This window comes from Ostrinia furnacalis, unplaced genomic scaffold, assembly GCF_004193835.3.
Source record: "Ostrinia furnacalis isolate ACB-3 unplaced genomic scaffold, ASM419383v2 OfSCF2803, whole genome shotgun sequence".
Lineage (NCBI taxonomy): Eukaryota > Metazoa > Arthropoda > Insecta > Lepidoptera > Crambidae > Ostrinia > Ostrinia furnacalis.
Window position 1 is genome coordinate 1 of NW_021133042.1, and position 16593 is coordinate 16593.

Below are 16593 nucleotides of genomic sequence, written 5' to 3' on the forward strand. Positions count from 1 at the left end.
TATAGGTTTAACGCTTAATTGAGTCAGTACCTGGTATGGGTAGGTAGGTATGGGAGCGGTGACATTGACATATTATGACGTGATAGAGCTTATTATAAAATCTTAAATTTCGCTGACGTTTGACGTTACAAAAACACCCTCTCATGCCACTCCCATATCTCAGGCACTGACTGAGTTAACCGTTGACTAGATTAGATATGTAGGTGTATTAGGTGTAGTTTTTTGAAGTATAAGCTATCAATTAATCTACATTTTAGTAATTTGACGTTGCATGCATTAACTGCTGCTTAAGTGTCCGTCGAAAATGATATTTAAAAACAAGTAAGTACCTATACGGTTAAAGTTAAAAGCAAGTGTCTTTTCCAGAACTTTTTATTGAGCGAGAAAAAAGTGCCGCAATAAGTTTTAATGTTGGTACTTAACCCTGCATAGACCGCGATAAAAAGTAGAACTTTAGAAGTTTCGCTTCGTCACCGAGCACTTATCGAACTTTATGCGTCGCCGTATAAAATACACCGTTCAAAGTTATATTTTTCTTGTTAAGTAGGTAAATAGTAGCAGATCCAAGTTTGCACTGTGATTGACTTTGTGGGGTTTTAAATATCCAAGTCAATTTTCAAAGAAATAAAGTTTCAGGATTGGCAAGTGTCTACGCACGAACATTGCCCGCGGGCGGCGTGACCGGAGGGAGCAGCGGGCGGCGAGCGTTCGGCGAACGAACGAGCAATGTTCGGTTCGCGAGCGAACATACACGAAGACGACCCTGACGCACTCTCTTCAACAACTTTGCACTAAACCATGAGACCATCTTGTCGTTGTAAATTTATATCGAACTAGCTTTCCGCCCGCGGCTTCGCCCGCGTGGAATTTTGTCTGTCACAGAAAAACTTTATCGCGCGCGTCCCTGTTTCAAAAACCGGGATAAAAACTATCCTATGTTCTTTCCCGGGACTCAAACTATCTCTATGCCAAATTTCATCAAAATCGGTTGCGAGGTTTAAGCGGGAAAGCGTAACAGACAGACAGACAGACAGACAGACAGACAGACAGACAGACAGACAGACAGAGTTACTTTCGCATTTATAATTCGTGTATGTGTAATGTGTGTGTATGTGTAATGTGTGTGTATGTGTAATGTGTGTGTATGTGTAATGTGTGTGTATGTGTAATATATGTATATGTGAATGTATGTATGATTTTGTTTTAACTCACTATCAGAGATTCAATTTCTTCGTAATTTTTAGTTTGTAGCCATTCAGTGACTGCTGATTTGCACTTTGCATACGTTAATGGATAGATGTTTATTTCTTTGTTAATTTTGTTATACATGGTAGCAGATATATTAGTTGGGATAGATTATTAACTAAGCAGTCCACTCGTTATTTTATTTATCAAGTTCCACTACACATACGAGTACTATCGAAGTAATAGCAAGGGATTTTTTTGCAATAATAGTGGTAAATTCAGCCTTAGTCAATTATTGTTATTTAGCTATTATGTAAAATTAGATTGTCGACTAATAGAGTAATCATCACTTAAGAACATAATTAGGTAGATCTGTTTGTTACCACAGTATACGTATAGGTAGCTTTGCTTAGTTTGGAATAAGATGGGTGACTTGTGAAACGTCCAGTATGTGGACGATTTAGTCTGTGATAATATAATGTACCTACTAGCTTTCCGTCCGCGGCTTTGCCCGCGTGGAATTTTGTCTGTCACAGAAAAACTTTATCGCGCGCGTCCCTTTTTCAAAAACCGGGATAAAATCTATCCTATATCCTTTCCCGGGACTCCAACTATCTCTATGCCAAATTTCATCAAAATCGGTTCAGTGGTTTGGGCGTGAAAGCAAGACAGACAGACAGAGTTACTTTCGCATTTATAATATTAGTATAGAAGTATAGATTTATCACAGAATAAATCATCCACATATTGGACGTTTCACAAGTTAACAGTTTCATCAAAATCCGTTCTGAATTTTTTGCGTGAAAGATGGATCAATCCTCACAAACATTCACATTTAAATATTAGTACATAGTAACTACAATCTAATTGACATGGCACAATCGTATTGGCTTATTATATACACTGCTAGTAAACATTGCGTGACACGGCCTATAACTGCTATAGCTCACCGATCAACACGACACGACACGCTCTGTAGTTAGGGTTGCCAACTATACTGTTTTGAACAGTATTATAATACTGCTTTTCACTAAATTATACTTTTTACTGTTGAACAAAAATAAAGTATACAAAATACTGTTTGCATTTAGTTAGTCAGAACGATATGCATTTTAAACAATAAATAAATAAAATACTGTTCATTTTTATAAAATACTGTTTTATATTCTTCATAGACCAGAATAATTATACTTTATTTCTAGTAGAAAAAGTTGGCAACCCTATCTATAATACTCGAACACCATTGCTCAGCCCTAGATCTAATTGGACGAATATAATCGCCTCAGTATTGATACTAACTTATTTACGACTCTCTATGCGCTTGTAAACTAGTCATAAAATTGATGGTCACATAAATGTCCACTTGATTTAAGAGCGTTTACGTCTAGCGTGGCAAGTCAAGTTTAGGTAATTTCGATGCTATTTTTATTCACACTAAAATAATTATGACTGTGTGCGTGTTCTCACGCTCTATAGTCAAACCAAAATACTTTGATCCACCATGGTAAAAGTGTGCCAGGCTGTCAAGTGACAGCCCAAAGAAACTATAAAATCTTCAAATCTTCCAACACCGACTCCATAATTATAAATAATGGTATACATTAGTCCNTGTGTGGACTTATCTTGATAGAATTCTTGAATACTAAACTAATCGCAATATTTTCTCAATTAACTATTTAGACGACGAAATTGCCTAACTATTTATGCCTATAACATATTTGTAGTATTACTGGTTAATGATTGTAACGAGTTGAAAAAGTACTGTTTTTGCGCCAAACGGCGTAAACGCTCTTAATAATAACTTGATCGTGGTAATTGATTTTCAAGACGAATTTGACCCTTATGTTAAACCCTTTGTCATTTTTTCTGATCCTGTAAAATTATATTTCGAGTAAATTAGGGTTTATCCTGAACATGTTTATTTATCAAGAAATATTGTCTAAGGCCTGATTTTTCAATAGCCGGATAACTTTTTACTGAAGAATAAGTTTGGCATATTGACAGTTTCAGTACGAGAAATTTGTCAAAATGACAGTTCTATTCTTCAGTTAAAACTTAACCAACAATTGAAAAATCAGCCCTAAATGAAAGATAACATGTTATATCAGGGTTTATTGATATTTATTTATGTTTATATTTGTTTACATTGTAAAAAAGTTGGTAGGTATTTTATGAAAAAATAAATACTCTCGAGAAAATTTTTATTTACATACTAGCTTTCCGCCCGCGGCTTTGCCCGGAGTTTTCCCGGAAATTACTTAAAAACCATCCTTGGACTTAAACGAATATAAAAAAATAATAATTGGTAAAATTGGTCCAGGCGTTGTTGAGTTATGCGCTTTTATATGTATAATAAGATTGGCCAAGTCACTTTTTACTGTTCTACAAAACTTCAATGAAAACTCTTCAGTCTACATTTTAATAATAAATCTGTGAGCACTCGTACCTACTTTAAAAAGTTTTCTTTCCTTCTTCTTTCACTCGTACCTACTTTAAAAAGTGTTTTGTCTAATTTTATTACCAATTTTGGTTTATTTCTGACCCTACCTTCAACATCACTGTGCGCATCCACAAAGTTATAGTAGTAAACGCATCTCATAAACCGATGGTAAGCTCTATAGGCAAGGGAAAGTATACGGCAAGTATCCCCGTTTACTGTTGGGTCACCTCAATGGCCGATCTGCTATCGGAGACTGAGCTATTTGGTTTTACGAGCACCGGACCCTGGGGTACGCTTTTTTGTAAAGAAATGCGTACTGGTTGAGTTTTAAGTTCTGTATATTAGTTACTTGCGACCCGCCCTAGCTTGGCACGGGTGGTAAGCCTATACATAAACCTTCCGCTTGAATCACCCTATCTATTAAAAAAACCGCACCAAAATCCGTTGCGTAGTTTTAAAGCTCTAAGCATACATAAGGACAGACAGAGGAAAGCGACTTTGTTTTATATTATGTATTGATTTATAAATACAGATAGGGCTGCTCTATGAATGGTTTACATCAAGTATCTTTGGATACCTAATTAATTACCTTAATTCTGTTATTGGTATTGATAATTGTTTTTCATTTTATGCCATTTAGTACGAGTATATTGTTTTTCTTAAAATGAAAGCATTCCTGTTAGCCAAAGGACTTTATAAGTTTCAGTTTATATGCATAGTGCATTTTTGTATCAAACAAGACGCCCCAAAGACAATAACCTGAGGATTGCTTGGCACACTGTTGCTAAGCTTACGAGTATAGTAGATACCTATCTCTACACGGCATATTATTATGTTTAGCGAATTTTGAAACTTTCTATTTCATCCATGAACAACACGAATTTTGAGCACTAATTTAATTACCTACTACACTCAACCACTTCTACGATTTGACCTGAAAATGGCAATTAAATTGCCTACCTAATTGAAGACATGCGCAATTACCTGAATGAAATACGAGTATGTTAATAAATGCCTATGGTTAGATTATACACTAGCGCCTCGGTCCGGTATTGAAGTATGCTATTAGCTAGACGTATAATAATTCCAAGATAATGATATGGCGTGTTACTAATGGGAGCCAAGCGATGTCAATTTAATTATGTAGCAATTTGTTTTTAAACAAAATTTGTAGAGAATTTAGTATTCTACAATATTGATAATAAATACAAATAGCAAAAAACCCATAGGAAATGAGATATTTCCAAAAAAAGCGCAAAAAACCGATTTTTGTGACCGTTGACCTTGAAATTTAATAGTTGCTTACACCCTACCATATGTAGGTTTTGAGACAACTTTTAGGGTGTCAATATACACGTATTTACAGACTTACAGCTGGGTATCTCGGATTCCGAGGTGAACTTACTATAATGACTGGACTAATTAGATAGTTTTTCCGATAGAGGCATGAATGACGTCCATGGCCGCTCAGACTGACCTTTAGCAACTAACTACCCACACGGTATAAGAAAAAGAGATGAATAGAAAGATCTTATATCGGCCTCCCTTGAGAACTTTTTGTGTTTTATTGGAATAAAAGTCTATATTCGTATCAGCTTTGTTTAGCTGGTAAAGTATGTCTACAAACAACATGAAACATACAAGGAAAAGCAAACATGCTTTATAAATATGTTTTTTAATACGTATTACTAGCTGTGCCCGCGACTTTATACGTGTGAAAATAGTTTGACAAATATTGCCCGTTTTTGTTACATTTTTTCTTTACTGCTTCGCCCTTATTAGCTGTAGGGTGATGTTATTACAGCCTGAATAATAATAATAATTTGTCTTTTGTCGATTATTTTGCGCTTAAAACGGCCTCTACGTGTTGGATCTGTATCCCCACGCAAGCCTTATAAAGGACCGGGCCACTTTTGACCCGTGAGCTCCAAAGCGTACAAACATAATAATAATAATATCCTTGGACATTTTACACTGCGCCTCTAGTGCCAAACTAAGCAAAGCTTGTACTATGGGTACTAGACGACGGGATAAACATACTTAAATACTATTTTTTTTTTGTAAATACATACATATTATACATAGAAAACACCCAGACCCGTCACAGAAATTAAAATTCATCATTTCAATTTCTGCCCGGCCGGGAATCGAACCCGGGACCTCTCGGCATAGTAGTCCGTTCTGAACCACTACACCAAACGGCCGACAATGAAGCCTTCCGCGATAAATGGGCTATCCAACACAAAAATAATTTAAATCGGACCAGTAGTTCCTGAGATTAGCGCGTTCAAGCAAACAAACAAACTCAGCTTCTTCGGCTTTATAATATTAGTACCTATAGATAATCCACGTCTTGTGGAGGTTCGATTTTATATGTCCAAGATATGATATAACCATGCGTTTCCTTTTTTACCTTAACTTAATCACAAGATCGATCAATGTTACCTGCGAATCTATGGTGACATTGAAATATTACCTAATAGACATAATTTCTCTGTTCGTAAGGTATACTTTTCATTAGGTTTAAAATAGCGGGTTTGGAACGCAAGGCGGTTTTCAACGAATACTAAACTTTTACCAGTTGTTATTCTATAAATCATCGCAAAAATGTTCCAAAACTATAGTGTAATTATAAAGCATAATTTGGTAGGTGTGATATCCACACGAGAAATACGGAAAAATGTTTTTATCTGGTTATAGCCAATCAATAGAGACTGCGTAAGTTATCTCCAAATTCCCATCACCATGTCCGCTGCTTTAGCGGCGGCGGAAGTGTGATTGAATACATAATGCGTGCTTTATGCAAAATAAAACATCATTAGCCGAATATCGTAAACACAGGGAAAGTGTTTATAAATACATCTGTCAAAATCTGCCCATCTCAGTTAAGACATTGGCCACAAGATGATCGGATCGGGGACTTGTGTTTTGGTTGGTCCTAATAATTTTTCGCTTTATGCCATAAGCTTTTAAATAGAAATTCATTATACCGGGCTATCCCTTATAATTTGAAACAACGTGCCTACCTTTTTTAAAAGCTCATTAAGCTGTACGCAAAAACAATAGAAAGTTAATTGTCTCTAAATACCAGCGGTTTTGTAATCCCAACGTTATTTTCGTTTAGTGAAAGTGATGGGTGTTTATGGTTTGTACTAATTAATTGTTATTTTTTAGGTTGTGGCTTTTGCGTCACTGGCCCAAGCTGAGAATGGATATGGGTACCAGGCACCCGTGCTATCATTGCAGCAGCAATTACCACAGATAGGTCAAAGCAATAACTTTAATGCACAGCAGTCAGTCTCACACTCGGCGATTCAGAACAACTTTATCAGTACATCTAACGGGCAGCATCTGCTGAACAACCATCATAACTATTACTACAACGGGTTTGGAAACAATGTCCATGGATCAGTCCCTAATATTCAGCCCCAAAGTCCCGTGAACATTCCGCCACCGCCAGTGCAGGCGATTGTCACGAAACATATCTATTTCCACGTCCCACCGCCTGACATCGAAGACCGACCTGTTCAGCGACCAGTGACAGCCAACAGGAAAAAGTCTTACAATATTGTATTTATCAAAGTGCCTTCTCAAGAAGTTCCACGCAATCTGTATGCAGCAGTAGAAGACAGAACCCTTATTTACGTGCTAGTGAAGAAACCTGCAGATGAATCACAGGTTTTGAGGAAACCATCGCCGCCTAACCATGAAGTGTTTTATGTGAAGTATAAAGGAAATACAAACAACGTAGTGTCACAAATAAGCAGTGGTGGTGTACCACAACAAAATTTCGGGCCAAGTTTAAGACCGGGACTTATAAATGGTCAGTAAAATGTTAAATACCTAGTCGTGATAAGGTAATAAATTAATCTGGCTTATCTATTTACCAAAAAAGTGAAGATTATTATCATTCATTTAAGTAATAAGTACAATAATAACAACAACGAAAATCAATTATGGGATTTCGTTGTTGCTTAATCTATTTTATTAATTAGTGGAGACGTATTATTTATTACATGTATGAATAGTTTTTGTGAAATAAAATGGATTATTGTTGTTATATGCTTTGCGAATTGTTGGTATAATAACCTACTTTATTTTAATAGCTCTGTCTTATAAAAAATATTTGAAAAAGTGCGCTTCTGTTCTGTTATCAATGTCGATATCACTTCTACAATACATCCGACTTGTTCATAAAGGTACCTCATCTGAAAATAAGTTGGTTAGTCGTGCTTGACTGTTTAGAATAGATACATCACGTAATCGTAGCGATCAATAAGAATTTATTTTACACCTCTGCTTCGGTGAAGAATGCACTAATAAGTAGATTACACAAATACTTAGGTAAAAAGGCCTTTTAGTAAATTAGTTTTTATGTTAGGTATCTACCTACTATAATCTGTAAACTATCTTTTACGATGACTTTTTCTAATCGGATGTGTTGATAAGGTTGGTATTTACTATGTAGGTAAGTATGTAAGTTTTTCAGTATTTCCCGAATGTGTTATACCTACAACAGTTTATCCATACAAAGCAGTATGTTCAGCACACAGGCCGTTTAATAAAACCTCTATCAATGAGTTTGATTTGAAAATGGTTTGAGTGTTTGAATTTAATATTGTTATAAACAATCACAGACTTGGGTAACGAGTTTTGATTGAAAAAGGTCGATAGATGACAGACCTTTTTCACAATCTAGCAGTACTCCGTGAAAATATTGCGGTAATTTGAACAATGAAATAGGTCTATCAGCCTTGTGCTTTTAAATAAAAATGTATATTTCAATATTTTCAATCAAAGCTCCTAATGTAAATGTAAGGTTACAGTAGAATCATAGCAAATCGTTGTCAGAACCATGTGAAAAAGGTACGTTGGTAGGTGAGTAGTTCGCAGTGCCTACAATAGATGGCGCTACCTGTTCCCAGATTGCGTACTTTCACTAGAAGTTTGTTGGATCGTCGAAATACAAGTAAATATTACTAGTTTAGATCAGCAAAATCACAGATCATCAAAATATGTTATAAATATTTTAGGTACTTCATTGTCTTTTAGTTCTGCCTACATCCAGAGTTTTTCGAATGTTAGTTTAAAAACTTAGTAGGTAGGTATCGAAAACCAGAAGAATATAGGTACCTACATAGCGTGAATAAGGAGCTACCTGAATCAAATAGGTATTTAAACGGATTTTTTTTTTACTTAAAGGGAGTACTTTTAATAAGCGACTCTATGTTCTAACCTTAGATTAATAAAACCTAGATAGATAGTCAGTGCACGAAAGGTGAGGCAGATTTTAGTGAGCCAGAATGGCTTACTCGTAAACGTCACATGAACTGTCAAAGTGAAAAATTGGTATTTTAAACACGTCCGACGACTTTTAATTAATTAAGACGGTTTGTGCTGTGAAAGGGTGTCTAAATACATCAGAAAAACTAAAGAAAGTGACCAGTGTTACATTTCATAAGTAGGTAAGTACTACGACTCGACGCGTATTTTGCTTGAATTTGGCTTTCAAAAATTAAATACGGGAATGATACCAGTAACAAGAAAATTTATTTCCCAATTGTTCATCGTACAAATACACTTCCTTTTTTATGAAATCGAGACTTTTAAGTCGATTTATCTTATTGTAATTAGGTAGGTACTTAGTCAGTGAGTCAGTGAGTGACAAAATTAAGTAACTTTGACCCGTTATAATTCTTAAACTACTGGTTCAAATTGAATGAAATTTTAAATATACCGTGTCTTTACAATGCCTGCATAGCTAATGAAAATTCAGCCTTCTAGTTTTATCCACAACGAAGTTACAGGCGGTCGAAAATGGCCTGAATTGCTTCGAGAAAAGGATGGTACGGCCGTGCCGCTTTTTTGCTCGACTTGGTGGGGGCACTGCCGTGCCCCCAGATAGTGTACTTTGGACTGAGCGACCCCGCTTGTATTAGGTAGATGCTTTCCAAATAATCAGCACTATTAGTATTATTTATTACTCGTATTAAAAATACTATTATAGTATATCTTATCTAAAATATGGTACTTATTTCGTCATGTTCTTATTATTATCAGTAACCGAACGAGCCATCAAGTTACCGGTCCAGTCAATGCCTGAGGTATGGAAGCGGCCACGGGAGATTGTTTTTGTAACGTCAAATGTCAAAAATGTCTCAAATGTCAACGAGACTTCAGATTTCCTTCAGAATTATAATTATGCTCTGTGACGTCATGATATGGCTGATTTAAGCGCTAGACTTTATAACGTTGTAGCCTCTTAAGTAGTTGTAATATGGACTATCTTACTTCTTACTAATATGTATTATAAATGCGAAAGTTTGTATGGATGTCTGGATGTCAACATGTTTGTTACTCTTTCACGCAAAAACTACTGAACGGATTTTGATGAAACTTTACAGTATTATTGTTTATAACCCAAAATAACGTATAGGCTATAATTTATGACGATTCTGTGACAAACTAAATTTCAGGCGGGTGAAGCCGCGGGCAAAAGCTAGTTTTGAAATAAAAACGTCACCTCCACATTACAACCTTAATAGAAACAGATAGATAGAGACAGATACATTTAATATCGTTTGTTGGCCAATTTGAAAACGATTTTTTAATGTTTACGAGAAATTCAATGGACACATTTTCTTTTTTCAATTTTTTTTCTGTTTTCTGTCAAGCGCATCCCCAGGTGGCTGTTAGAAGTAACAGGGGGGCCCATCGCTTGTCGATACAATTAATAAGACTGGAGATGACGATGTTTATGGATTGAATAAGGATATTGGTCAAAAGAATTCGCTTCAATAAAAACAGTTGCACTGAAAAAGTTAGCGCTATTATGTCGCGGGAAATAATGCTTCTAACGCCCGTATTTACAAACGATGCTTGCTTAAGTGAAGGAGAAAATCGAATGCACAGCTTTGAATAGAGCTCTGTGATTGGTTCGGAATGGTTCGTATGTCGTCCCTGTGCGTTCACGCTCACTGTGAGACCTCATAGTAATGTTGTGAATACGGGCGAAAAGATTGCTGTTAATATGTACATTGGCCTGGCCAACTAGCCATAGCTACATTTCTCTATGGGTCATTCCATAAAAATCTGTATATTTTCGACGTCATTTTGTCCGTAACTTTTTTAAGATGCTTTTGAATAGTTTATTAGTGTAAATTATTGTTTATTAATTAATTATGTTATGTCTAAAAGGGCCAGTCATTTTATGCTTTATTTTAGGAGAAATTATAATTTTCAATTTTTTCATACTACATTACTCCTATATGACTTCTAATAAAGTATAAAACTTTTAACCTTAACATTTATAGATAAGTTAATACACATAATGTAGTTGTTTTGTTATTATCACTATATAAAAAACATCATTCCCTAACTAGTAATTTACTCCCAAGTGCCATTTAAAGTTAGGGCCTGACGCTCTAGGGACTGACGATTTGGAGTAAAACTTAACACAAATGCAGATTAACTTTATATTATAAGAATGCTTAATACCATGTGCCGAAAATAGCCAAAAAACTACACGTAAATACTATTAAATTATATACAATTTCCTATTATAATCAATACAGCTACTCAACTAGGGACTGACGAAGTGACTGGATTAACACATGTTTCGGTAACAACTGTCACGTTTGCACTAATTCAAAAAACGGCTACCGCAAAGCCAGTATGGTCTGAGGATAACTTCGTATCGTACTTTAAACTCAACTAAATGTCATTCACTCTAAATACATATTAAAGCGCAAAATTATAAAATCAGTGCGTGGCGAGGGAATGACGCTAAAAACTGTAGACTCTTTTTCAACTAAAGAAAATCAAATTATTGTTTATTGAAACCGCAAAATATTAATAGAATTTGGTGTAATATACATTTAAATAGATTATTCGTTAATTAAAACAAAGGATAAAGTTGATGTTTTTATAAATGTGGGTCCCAAAACACAAACTTTTGGAGTACGGACATGCCTAGGGAATGACGTTTTGGGTCATTCAAAAGGAATTTAAGATGTTTTAAAAATAGTTTCAAAAAATATAAATGGGTGATGAATAAAGCACATTGCGAGCTGTTATTTAACAATTTTGGAATAAAATATTAACAAATATTTCATGTGAAATGTGGCGCGGACTAAGAGTTGACATATTTTTGTGGAATGACCCCTTACTTATATTAAGTATAAAGCTGATGAGTTTGTTTATTCGCTTGAACGCGCTAATCTCAGGAAAGACTGGTCCTATTTGAAAAAAATATTTTCAAATAGGACCAGTATTAGTGATAGTCCATTGACTATCCAACACAAAAATATTTATCTTTAATATTTAATCTTCCTCGATAAATGTATCGAGGAAGGATTTAAGGCTATAAACATCACTCTACAGCCAATAGGGGTGAAGCAGTAAAGAAAAATGTTGCCAATACTTAGTTCGTGTCACCCAAAGTGGCCAAAACCTTGACAATACAAGAATACAACCTTATTCCTATTGTAATTGTAAGACGTGTTGCGAGCTTTGGGTGTAACGAAATATTTGACGCTGAAGTAACAATGTGTTTTTAAAAAAGTTCCCGAGACAAAATGTATCCGAATACAAAATAGCATTAATTTTATTAATTGCTTCAGCAATCAGCATCAGCACTGCGAACGGACGAAAATATTTGCTCTTTTGCTGAATTAGCACCAACTTCATTAATGAGGCCACCCGACTCTATCAAGATTTTCATATAAAAGACAGCTAAGGATATTAAAAATAGATTCAAGACGTTTTACATTTTTTTGAAAAGGTACGTGTAATGTGAGATTTAGGTTAGATATCTTTCAGCTAATCAAGTTGATTTATAGAAAAGTGGTGAAAAAAATCTTCTATAATTAGCACTGGATATCTAAGTGTTTTATTCAGGTGAGAATATGCCGTTTTTCGTTGAACAAGTACCTAATTGTATTTTATTTTGGAGTCGATTCTGAAGTCTGCACAGACAAAGACCTAAACTAACTTGAGAAGTGGTCAGAATAAGAAAGAGGCGTGTTAAAGGGACATGAAGAAAATTACTGAAATGCAGTTAATTTTTATATTTAAAAACTTTGTTACGAGAGTAGGTATTAAGACTGACGCTCTTATTCACTAATCGTGAGATCTTCGCATGTAAACGAAACGTTTTAGAAAATTTCAATGGATACAATTTAGATTTCCATCTTACGTAATACGAGTACTACCTACCTGCCTGCTTTAAAGTATCGGAGATGCATTGCGTAATTTATAAAAACATATTTTATTACCTTAAAGTAGGCTTGAGTTTGCCATGTAAGGACTACAGCATATCAAGCTAAATCCTGTGGCATCTTATGCTGTTGTGATAAGATCGAGTTTGCATCAAAAATGTGGTTTGATGTGTTGTCGACTGTACCTAAGAACGTATCGGCACTCCTTCACTCACTAATGTATAGCGTGGGGTATTCAGGAAACGTGTTCGCTCAAGTTTAGTATCGTCAGTTCGAATACGGGACTATTTTTTTATATGGGGCTGGAACCCACTAAAAACCTGACCCATCTCTCGCTCCCATCACTACAATCCTGTGTAGCCAAGATCTACAGCATGACCACCAATAACAACCCAACCAGTGAAGGTCAAGTTTGTCCCGGGGGAAAGTTAAACTGTCATTGGACCCGCAACGAAATTAATCAGAAGTTAAGTGCAAAGCGGATGACAGGTGACAAAACAAAGGCTTAATAACATAGGTTCTCGTTGCAAAAAGATGTAAGTACACCACGGAAGGTTAGTATCAATTATGGGGACCTGTCTTGTGAGCTAGCTATCATCTAAGTGCCAATAATATATTTTACAAAATCGGTTAAAAGTACGGAAATTTTTCCTTGTCGAGACAAGTCAGTCAATTCGAATAGCGTAATAGAAAAATTGCAGTACTATTGCAATAAATACGGGCTGTGGCAGCATGTTTTAACCTCCGGAGATTTTTGTTTCCCCCACCCTGTCCTCCTTCTACCCCTCCGACTTCCGTTAACCCTAACCCTCCTTTCTTTGGCCTTATTTTTATGATTTTACGCTTTCCCTTTTGTTACGGAAAATATTGTTCCACCACAGCTCCCTCATTGTATTTTTCGGTATACTTACCTATTTATGCAAAAACATTAGTGGTATACCCGCTTTTATTTACGAGCTTTGAATATATTTTTGCACTTTCGGAATTATGTTACGTAGAAAGGCATAGTATATAGTTTTATATATTTGTATAGGTAAAGTTACCGTTAATATCACGGTAACGATAACGGTATAACTTCTCATTTTAATTGTTATTACTTATTATGTTATTGTTATTATAATGTAATTAAGTAAACTCAAGATAATGTTAAGAATAAATCTTAGTGGTTTTTAAAAGCTATCGATATAAAATGATGTTACTGTGTTTGTTACGATGATAAATAAAAAAATAATCAATCAGGTTAATGGGAAATAAGTCGTGTAATATTCAACAAATTAATATCCATTTCTAAAACCTAATGATGTGCAAGACAATACTTCCTACTCAATCATTAATTGCATCCATTAAACACAAGAGCGAAAGATGGTTTGGTGATATACAATGCAGAATGTTGACCTTCACAACGAGACGACTTCAATAGGCACGAATCCCAGTGCAAATTAAAACAGAGCGATCCAATTTTTAAATTTTATTCAGAGTGCAATCCATTTGTAGTTGCATTTAATAAAAATCCGAGAGCGCGGGCTCTGCGGCCACTCAGCGCCGCGGGCCCGTGCCTCATGAATCCCAGCCCTATTACGTAGAGAAAATTTCAATATACGTTTAGGGTTGCTAGGTGTCCGGACATGTTTGGCTTTATACGGTCTTGTCAGGCCTGTCCGGCTTTTGTTAGGCTTTTTATTTGGCTGCCGCGCCAGGTGAAATTCGAGCCACACAATAATATGAAGCACACGCATCAGGACGTTGTGCAACCGATGCGATGATGATTGTTACTCTAATTGCAGCTATGACACTAATTGCACCCCCCCGTAAAATGTCCGGCCAAATGAAGCACAGAGTCCGGCTTTTGTGTTTTTGGACCTGGCAACCCTATATACGTTACCTATCTCACTTTTTGGGGTTACAAAATCATGCATATAAGACGCTTCTTTGTCCACCCGTCTCTTTGTCAAAAAGATCCTTTTCTAAAGTAAACGTTAAGATAGCAAGTTGAATATTTAATATTCTACAACCACTGGGAGCTGGAAAAAAAACCTTTGCAATGGAATCAAAACCATTCTAGTTACATTGAAGGTGAAGAAGAATGGGAGACAAGATATGATGTAGGGAGCATCTTCTCAGCACTTACTAGTGTGCCTTGATGGCGCTGGTAGAGCAAAAATATAATGACACTAGCTGTGCCCGCGATAGACTAAGAGCTAGTGAACGCCAGACCTACGTCATTTTATAAGAGCTGAAAGTTTGTCAGCGTATGCTCCCAATATAGGATATAATGTTGGTGAATTATGAAGTTTGGGTCGTGGTGGCTTTGGGAGCTACCCTAAAAAAACTGTCTGGCAAGGAGTTGGAACTGTCAAAACTGTCTGGCTGTTGGGGAAAATACTTCTTATTATTGCCCCAATATTATACATAAAAATCAGATTTTTTATTATAACGTAAGTCTAACTTTTACGGTGGCTTTTTCTGTATATTCAAAAGACTGTAATTCTACTAACGTTATACCATTAAATCTGTTTTTTATGTATAATATTTGGACAATAATTAGAAGTATTTTCCCCAACAGCCAGACAGTTTTGACAGTTCCAACTCCTTGAAAGACAGTTTTTTTAGGGTAGCTCCCAAAGCCACCACGACCCAAACTTCATAATTCACCAACATTATATCCTATATTGGGAGCATACGCTGACAAAATTTCAGCTTTTATAAAATGACGTAGGTCTGGCGTTCACTAGCTCTTAGTCTACGACTTCGTACGCGTGAAAACCCGTTTTCGCAACATTTTTCATTGTTGCTCTGCTCCTATTGATCGTAGCGTGATGTTGTATAGCCTATAGCCTTCCTCGATAAATGGGCTATCTAACACTGAAAGAATTTTTCAAATCGGACCAGTAGTTCCGGAGATTAGCGCGTTCAAGTAAACAAACAAACAAACTCTTCAGCTTTATAATATTAGTATAGATGTAAAGGTTCCTAAGAGCTTGATGTAGGTAAAAAAGTTCAAACAAATGAGCCATTTTTAATTTAGACGATTTTTTATAGGAAAGGAGGCATACGAGCAGACGGATCACCTGATGGCAAATGATTAAAGTCGCCCATAAACATCCGTAGTCCCGAGGGCGTTACATGTGCGTTGCCGGCCTTTAAGGTACAAATACGCTTTCTTCTTGAAACATTGTCGTATCAGTCCGGAAATACTGCAGACGACATTTCCGGATTGAATACGGGACCCTCATATGAGAGACCGACTCGCACTTAGCCGGGGCTGATTTTGCCAAGTTGCATAACTATACCGTACCATCAAATTGACGGATATTGCCGTTCGTTAATTTTAATTGACAGGTTGTACGTTAAATTTTCGGTAAGTTGTAGGTTTCATATCAATGTGCTACTTATTTATTATTTCATACTAGCGGATGCCCGACAGACAGACTGACAGACAAAACTTTTACTGATTGTATTTTTGGCATCAGTATCGATCACTAATCACCCCCTGATAGTTATTTTGAAAATATATTTCATGTACAGAATTGACCTCTCTACAGATTTATTATAAGTAGCACAGGACCGGTCGTTAAGGAAATCCTTAGGGGAGGCCTTTGTCCAGTAGTGGACGTCATTTGGCTGAAACGAACGAACGAGCGATGCTACTTAAAAAGCATGGTGCCGATGGTAGGTATACCGAACTCTCAATTTAACTAGACCGACCGAACACACCTAGCTAATATTACACTTTAGTCAGGGATCCTTTAA

General features: G+C 36.0%; 1 protein-coding gene across 1 annotated transcript; it reads left to right on the top strand.

The window, feature by feature from the left end:
• Window positions 1-6799: 6799 nt before the first annotated feature.
• Window positions 6800-7456, top strand: LOC114356407 (uncharacterized; the record flags this gene model as incomplete). Its single annotated transcript, XM_028309566.1, has 1 exon — window positions 6800-7456. A coding segment is annotated over one exon (657 nt), but the record flags the coding sequence as incomplete, so codon positions are not given.
• Window positions 7457-16593: the final 9137 nt, after the last annotated feature.